This window comes from Rhagoletis zephyria, unplaced genomic scaffold (assembly GCF_001687245.7).
Source record: "Rhagoletis zephyria isolate East Lansing unplaced genomic scaffold, Rhagoletis_zephyria_1.1 Rzeph_scaffold_00518, whole genome shotgun sequence".
Lineage (NCBI taxonomy): Eukaryota > Metazoa > Arthropoda > Insecta > Diptera > Tephritidae > Rhagoletis > Rhagoletis zephyria.
Genome location: NW_016157602.1, coordinates 75,246 through 84,353, shown reverse-complemented (window position 1 = coordinate 84,353; position 9,108 = coordinate 75,246). Strand labels below are relative to the sequence as shown.

Sequence of the window (9,108 nt, the reverse complement as noted above, 5' to 3'; positions counted from 1 at the left end):
GCAGTTAAAAAATGCGTATAATTTTCGTCACGAAATTGATATCAGAAAATTTGTGTTTCTAGTTCAGCTTTCGGCACTCGAAAATTTTACCTCAAAGGGGTGTTTTATTTGATATTCATTTACTGCAAAATATGCTGAAATATGCATTTATTGCAAAATATGCTCTAAGATTTATAACTCAAACTTTATATTTTTGGAAACACGTTTAAGCATTTCATAAGCGTGTTCCTAACATGCCTGCCAAAAAATATACGCCCGAACATATTTTGGGTTGCCCTAGTCATCAGCATAAGCGTGGACATTCACATACTGACAAACAAAGAATACATCGTTGACAAAAATACTAAAAAAAGAGGAGGCTGACAAGAGAGCCTTGCGGAACACCGGACACAACAATACTAGACGCGGACGAGGTAGCCTTGCAAGTCACCTTCTGAGTTCTTCCTACTAGGTAGCTGGTAATAAGCTGACAGAGCTATCAGAGAATCCAAAATAATGTTTAAGCTTTGTACGTATATAATATATATTCTTCTGATCTTTTTGTTTACTTGGAAATCCTCTTTAAGAGTATAAACACCAGCAAAAATAAATGTATTTAATGATGTCAAACGCCGTTTTCTTGATTAAAAGAAATGGTAGGAAAGAAACCTTTTTGGTAGGTTATTGAAGCAGCTCCTGGTAGGAAATAAAGTTTTTCAGTGGTAACCCTGTGTCCAACGCTAATAGGACCGTTCTTTCACAGGCGCGTTTCGGTTGAGACCACGAGTTATCTGAGTGTTTACGGCGTTAAGCGCGGTGGTGGTTCTGTGCACTTTACGGAAGCCATGCTGATGCTTCGCTGAGACAGGTGACACTTGAAGTATAGGAGCAGCAGGGTCTCAAGTGTCTTCACTACCGGCCGATGTTAAGGAAAGCGTTAAACTGCCTAAAAATTTTATATTTTGAACATTGGGCACGTTCAGAAGGCGCAACAGCTCAGTAACTGTTGCGATTGCACCTTCTGAACGCGTTGTTTTGTACTTCTGATCAACTGAACAGTTGCGTGTTAGACGATCGTAAAATTTTTCTGATCATTTGAGACAACGTGTTGTGTGTTTTGAATTTGACAGCTAATGTATCAAGCCGTTCAGAAGACGCATTACGATTATTGATTTTTTTAGCAACGGTTGCGCTCAACTTCTGCACCTTCTGAACCTACCCATTGCCATCGAATTTTTTCCTAAAACTTTATTTATTGAAAAACGTGTGCGATATGTGTGTATACGTATTTAACCATTTGGAATTTTGGCGATTTCGTCGTTATGTCGTCTTCAGTGTCATTGTTGACAGAAATTCGTTGGCAAATACATCATATTATTATCTTGTCGAAGACACAAAAAACGTCGTGTTTTTTGAAAATTTGTATTTAATTTCAAATTTCTTTCCTATTGAACTTCAGATAGAAACTATGCCAAGCTTTGTCAAACTCACCTGATTCTACGCCGTTCCATTCACTAACAACATTGTGGTGATGTTGATGGGGATTCGGGTGATCTTCAACTATGCCTTCGTATAATTTCGGATCGGTTGCAAGTTGTTCGTCATCATCAATTTCGAAAATTTCTGTAACTTTAACCTGCATGTAGAAAATTGCCTTGTTATTTAAAGTTGATGTTTTTTGAAGCAATAAACCTACTTTGTTCGTAAGGTCATCTGTATAATAGTAAGCGTAAAGTGCATCATTGTGAGTGGTTACTCTAAGAACATGCTCATAGTTGTCCACATCACCTTCAATGGAAGGAGCACCACTAAAAACAAAAAAAAACATATGTAAATATGGTACATATATCGACACCTGAGTGGGAGATTGACCTATATCGGCAGCCAGTTCGAAAACACCTTATCTCAACCTTTTTTCAAGAACGCCCTATTTCAGAATTTGGTTGAAGAACGCCCTATCTCAGAATCCGGTTCAAAAACGGCCTATCTCATCACATTTTCAATACATTTTCTTTTGAGATAGAACGTTTATGAATCGAAATCTGAGATAGGGCGTTTTTCAACTTAATTCAGAGAAAGGGTGTTTTTCAATAAAATTCTGAAATAGGGTTTCTTCAATCAAATTCTGAAGTAGGGCGTTCTTGAAAAGTTTTCTGAGATAGGGCGTTTTCGAACTGACTGCCGAGATAGGTCGATATATCCCATATAGGGATGTAAATCAAAATTTATGTTTTTGGAGATTTCATCATACAGGTAATAAGCTTGATAAGTAGAATACGTTCAGACTAACAGATGACTAAAATTCCCAAAAATGGCGAAGATAAGTATGTATATTTCCATCTGTATTTTGGTATACCAACTGTATGGGTTGATCAAACTTTGATTTCGTTTACCCACAAAATTGAAATTTTGAAATAATTCTATATTTTACTAGCAGTCGCGGAAAACTTCGTCCCGCCCAAAATAAATTTTTTGTATTGAAACATTTTGGTCCAACATTTACACCAACAGTTCACGTTCATGACTTTCAGTGAGGCATTTATCTTCTAATATTGTCGTCTTAAATAATCTAGCAAAAGTGTACATGCATACAAAGATACGTAATAGTTTCAGTGCGTTTGAAAGGCGTCCCCCTTTTCAACTAGCCCCAATTTTCTCTAAGAGCATGGGATTAATTTCATATACCTCCATCCCATGTTCGAGTACTCTACGATGAACACTTCCGGAGATATGCAGTGTGAAAAATTTCGTTTTTATGGGAGTTCCCACGCCCCTTTTCCCAATAGCCCCAATTTTTCTTCATGACTATGCGATTGATTTTATATATCTTGTACATACCAAGTTCCAGTACTCTACCAAGAACACTTCCAGAGATATGCAGTGTGAAAAATTCGGTTTGTATGGGAGGTGCCACGCCCCTTTTTCCAATAGCCCGATTTTTCTTCATGACTATTCGATAGATTTTATATACCTTGTACATACCAAGTTCCAGTACTCTACCAAGAACACTTCCAGAGATATGCAGTGTGAAAAATTCGGTTTGTATGGGAGGTGCCACGCCCCTTTTTCTAATAGACCCAAATTTTCTTCATGATTATGCGACTGATTTCATATATCTTGCACATACTAAGTTCCAGTACTCTATCATGAACACTTCCAGAGATATGCAGTGTGAAAAATTCGGTTTGTATGGGAGGTGCCACGCCCCTTTTTCTAATAGACCCAAATTTTCTTCATGATTATGCGACTGATTTCATATATCTTGCACATACTAAGTTCCAGTACTCTATCATGAACACTTCCAGAGATATGCAGTGTGAAAAATTCGGTTTGTATGGCAGGTGCCACGCCCCTACAGCTACATACACAAAAGATTTCATAAGGATCGGTCGAACCGTTTAGGAGGAGTTCGACCACTAACACCGTGACACGAGATTTTTACATATTAGATTAAACGTGCGATATAATACGTTGATTACAAATTATAAATATCAAAATTTCACAATCTGTACGAATAATTTATTTCCACTCAAACGGATGTCATTAAAAATATTCATAACGCTGTAAGCACATAAAGGGCTTGTGGTGTGTGGTTAAGGGGGCCTGAGTTTTTTTATGTAAATTTTATTATAAATGTTAAAATATAGCTACTAAAAATTTATAATAATTTACCTCATTAATTTTTTTAACCGAGTTAAAAAGGAGGAGGTTATCAATTCATCGAAATTTTTTTGATGTATGTTTTTTATGTATGTGGTCCATTAACCGATTTCGACAATTCTTTTGCTGGTGCCTCAGGGGAGGTCCCATACTAATTTGGTTTAGATCCGATCATTGGATCATGAAGAAATTAACGGTACTTTTAAATTTTTATGTGAGAATTGAGGTCGGTTGTGTTTTTTGCTTAAAAATGACTTGTTATTGTATTAATTGACTTGTACCGAGCACTACAAAGGAATTTATATTGCATAAAGTTTATTATGAACTTATTGAAGAGTTAAAATACAAATTTGTTAGTTACCTTAATTGCATGTAAATTTTAAAACGCGACTTCGTCTTTACACCAAAATCGTCATTTTTCCATTATTTTTAACCGACTTCAAAAAAAGGAGGAGGTTATCTATTCGTCGGAATATTTTTTTATGTACATATGTTACCGCATAAACGATTGCGATAATTCTTTTCGAAAGGAAAGGTGGTACCTCAGAGGTGGTCGCATCCTAATTTGGTTTAGATCCGATTATTGGATCATGAAGAAATTAAAGGTAATCTTAAAGTTTTACATGAGAATTGAAGTCGGTTTTTTTTTGTTAACAATTACTTGTTTATTTAAACAATAATCTTCGAGCGTCTTCTGCAAAAAGATAAATTGTTGTAGTGATGATTTAATTTTTGTTTTTTTCTACAAAACCTCTTTGAATGCTAAGCATACCTAAACTCAAGTACAAACTAAGAGAAAATATTAAAACTTAATAATTATTTTACCTTTTTTTAAGTAAATAACTGTTTATCAGACTAACAAAAGTAATCTGAAAAGGACGTTCACAGTTGATAAAATAGGAACAACCAGCAGTTTACCAAAACTATCGAAATGGATGTGAAGACACCCAAAGTTTTAATTTATTGCATACATTTTTTGAATTGGAAATCGAATATGAATTTATAGAAAGAAACTTAAAATGAAACTTTGGAATTTAGGGGCGGAGGGAGGGGGGTCGCGCCCTCCTTAGCCCGTACCTGCGTACGCCCATGCCGCCAAATTAACCATCGCCAAGCTTCTCCTTCAAATAGTTACACTGTATGGAGGTTGAACTTAGTTTTACTGAAAACAGCGCGGCCACTTATTTTCTGGAGGTCTACAAGGAACGATCATCAGGCACCACCCTACGTCACAATCACTTGAGGTAATACATTCGATGATTGTGGCTTATTTATTGATTTTTCATTTTAATAACATTGGTGCAACATACTGCGAACCACCGAGCTGTCAAGCAAGCAGTATCGTTGCAGCTTTGTCCAGTATTCATGAGAAAGTTTACTTGTTTATGTACGTATATTTACATATTTTACACTTTTACATGTACTTCATTTAACATATCGTCGCCTGGGTAAAAGATTGTCGTATGTTATGCACGTACGTATGACGCTTACGACAATCTTTTACCCAGGCGACGGTAAGTAAATATGTACATATGCACATTACGGTAGGTAAATTTTTATGGGAGATTTTTCCGACTACGTGTAATTTTACGCAAATTTGCCAAAGAAACCATTGCGAAAACAGGTTCTTTTACTTAGCATTTTGTCATAAAAAGTGCTTAAATGAGTTTTTTTTTGCACAGAAAATGAGTGGGAAAATACCTTTCCATTGATACGTCAAAGTCTAAATCGGAATAGCTTTGACCCAGTTATTCAAGTTTTTCTTAAACCAATCTTTCAAAAAAGTTATAAAACAGCATCAAAAATCTCATTATTACGATTCCGTTGGAAAGATTTCTAAATATTTTTATGCAGATTATTTAAGCTTAAACTGTTTTGTCATGTGAGGCGATTTTTTTCAAAAAGTTCTATAAGAAACTATTTTTATATATAAAAAACCCAATTTTCGGAGGTATTTTAAAATCGGTGCATATTTTTCCGAAATATTTTGGTGGACGTCTTCAAATATAATAAGTTTTGTAATCCCGGCGGAAAAACCGCTAGTGTTTTTGGTTATGCAGTCTAATGTACATACCTACATACATGTGAATTAAAGTGGACCAAATTTTTGTATGGGGAAAAAAATGTTCATCCTAGAAAACGGGGCACTCCCTTAGTTTTTTCATTTTAATATTTGTAATATCTATACCTACTTTCAGTTTTCTACTGCAACCAATACAGGGTGCTCAATGACCTTGTAGTAATCCGCTACTGGATCGCTGTTAAACTGGCAAACATATTGGTGATTTTCATAAAAAGGTACTGTTGCCATGACAACTGAAGCTTGTGATATTTTTTCAAATAATTTAAATTTGAACTGTTCTTAGGTTACTTAACCAATCGTTTGACAAAAATATGTACACAATACTTCTAGAGCAGAGGTTCCCAAACTTATTTTTCTCGTACACCCCTTTCAAAACTTTATTGGTTTCGGTGGACCCCCAGATGCTAATTTTTAACATATTCCCAAATCTCATCAAAAATGTGAAGATTAAATCTAACGATGTAATTCTGCATCGCAGGTGAGTTCCTAAACTAAATTCGGAGTGGCAAAAATAGAAATAAAATATTTTCTTGTGTTCTATTTATTAAAATAATGTGATTACTAGAGCATGGAAATCTATGCAAATACATGTTTTTCTTGGACTTAGGTAAAGCGAAATAGATAAAGTATCTATGAATCAAGAAATTATCTTAAAAATGGCATTCAATTTTTTTTGCGTATTTTGCATATTTTAGTCATAAATGCATATTTCGCATTTTTTGCATTTTTTAGTGCATTATATTGGCTCTTGACGGAAAACTTTACAAATCTGCAAATGTGTGCATATTTCTCTAGTTGGTACTTTTACGGATATTTAATTTTGTAAATTTGTTAGTTGGCAGTTTTACACAAACAAAATAATGAATGGACACGAAAAAACTAGTCAATTGTGTTTACTCATCACTTGCGTAAAACTAACTGTAAATTAAAAGTATGTATACACATTCATAGGGTATGTTGTCGTTGTTAATTTCGCGTATCTACTTTTTGTAACTTCTACGTACTCTTCAAAATGTGTTCGGCGAAGTGTGATCTTTCGGAGAAAATTTTGTGCAAAAAGCATGAAAAAGTTTGTGTGGACGAGGAAACATACCTCAAAGCAGCCTTTAAGCAGATTCGGGGCGCTGAGTTTTATAATGCAACGAAGACAAAGGAGTCCAAGATGCCTTAAAGCTAAAAGTACTGGACAAGTTTCTTGTTTTTTGTTATTTTTTGCCCTAATAAATACTTGGTGTGGCAAGCCATCTGTCAGTGTGGCACGAGAGCAAAAAATCATGACCATGGGCTCCATAAATCAAGAAATTTGAATGAAGGAGTGTTTGCAATATCGTTTTCTGTCGTTCATAAAGCAATATCAGGGCTCAGTTCTGTTCTGTCCCGATTTAGCATTGTGCCATTACAGCCCCTTGGGCATGAACTGGTATGTCAGTCACGGGGTATATATTGTTCAAAAGGACCACAACATACCAAACTGTTCAGAATTGCGACCCGTTGAAAATTATTGAAAGAAAATAGATAAAAACGAAAGAAGACATCAAAAATTTCCAGAATTTCAAAATTAGTTGGCAGAGAGCAGATACCGTGGCAATAATGAATGGTCATATCTTATTGAGAGGGCTCAAATGTAAATTGCGCCATTTTGTTTATAATGAAGGCAATTGAAATACGTTTTTTCGTTTAATATAGTAAGCTTAATAAAGAAGATGATAAAGCAAAAAACTCATTTCGCAGGTTGTGTAATAAGTTGTTATATTGATTTTCGGCTGACCAATATTTTTCGTGTCCATTCTTTACATGTAAAACTCCTTATGACGAAGTACGGAGGTTAGTGTGAACACGGCTATCATTTATTTTCGATGTAGGGCGAAATCTATTGGGAAACATAAATGTGTTGGTTTTTCACGTTTCCAGGCCACTCTGTAAACCATTATGAGGCAATTTTTAGTAACAATTTTATTCGAGAGAAAATTTTGGGATAAAATCAAGGATTTAAAAAAATAAAGGAAATTGCGGAATGCGAACTGGTCGCTTTTATGCATGCTCCAATTACTTCTGTGGATGTAGAACGTTCATTTTCTATGTATAAGAGCTTTTGAGAATATGAAAAAATATTTTATTGTGGACGCTAATGAGTAGCTAACTAAAGATTGTGCTAAATTATGTGATATAGTACTTCAGAACTGAATTTTTCTACATATATACATACACCCGAATATTGAAATGTACGTATTTGTTAAAAGCAAAATTTAATGAAATATTTTTTGTACCTAACTTTATTTATCTTTAAAAACAATAAACGTATGAATCAACTGAATGCTTTCGACTGCATTTTTTTAATATATAACGCTTTTTTTTGATTTTTCATGCATATTTTTCATGATATTTTTAATTTTTTGTTGATTTTTTTAAGCACATATTTCTTATTTTTTAGTGAATGAAAATCCATGCCCATGAAAGAACTATTTCGCTCTGAGGAGTTATCTATATATATGACCTGGTCTACGAAAACGGAGCTTACGTGCGAAAACTAGTTTTCTGTGAAAAAGATGTTAAAAGTAAGCAACTCGTTTCGTCAGTTTCTCGTTATCTCGTTAATTGTTATAATGTAATTGTAATTGTAATTGTATAATGTAATTGTATAATGTAATAAATTATATTTTGTCGTATTTTTACTCTTCTTTCTCTACATTTTGTAATTGTAATTGTATAATGTAATTGTATAATGTAATAAATTATATTTTGTCGTATGTTTACTCTTCTTTCTCTACATTTTTAGTACACTTCTAAGCAAGTTAGGATTTTCTGCTTTTCACCACGTGAAAAAGCATCTCATCTTCCATCCGAATCAACCAAAAAGTGAAAATTGATTTTTTGACACCTAAGCCCCCTTTCCGTAGACCAGGGCCCTATTCCACAAAACAACTTATCAACTTTTCACTTTGCACTTTGCAAATTTTTCGTCAATTTGCAAAACTTTGTGTTCCTCAGAACTGTAAAATTTGATAAGTGATAAGTTGAAGTTGATAAGTGTAATTTGCAAAGTCTTTGCAATTTTTGTACGCTCTTTGCAATTTCTGTTCCACGTACGTTCTCTTATGCAAAGTGCAAAGCTAATATTGAAAAGTGTAATTTGCAAAGACTTTGCAAATAAATGCGCTCTTTCGTTCCTCAAAAACTGTAAATTCTATATTTGCAAAGCAAACTTTGATAAGTTTGTCAAAGATTTGCAAGGTAAACGATCGCTTTACAAATTCATATTTAGGGGATTCACAAGACGTGTTAACCGTCGTAAAATCTTAAGGTTAACATCTTTTTTAATTAAAATGGTTTTAGGGGATTTCTAACTAAACCGAAATTCTTTTAAACTGATAAAGAATATATAATTA

At 34.2% G+C, this 9,108-nt stretch overlaps 1 protein-coding gene across 3 annotated transcripts in view; it reads right to left on the bottom strand.

Annotated features, from left to right (window-relative positions):
• Positions 1–9,108, bottom strand: part of bmm (brummer) — a 111,206-nt gene that overhangs the window by 43,381 nt on the left and 58,717 nt on the right. For all 3 annotated transcript variants that reach the window (XR_001847049.1, XM_017612253.1, XM_017612254.1), the window contains exons 6-7: positions 1,676–1,787; positions 1,471–1,615 (exon numbers count right to left, since the gene is read on the bottom strand). Coding sequence is in view for 2 of the 3 variants with exons in the window: in XM_017612253.1 (XP_017467742.1) it covers positions 1,471–1,615; positions 1,676–1,787 (257 nt within the window). In the remaining variant the exon portion in view is untranslated. The remainder of the gene's footprint in view (positions 1–1,470; positions 1,616–1,675; positions 1,788–9,108) is intronic.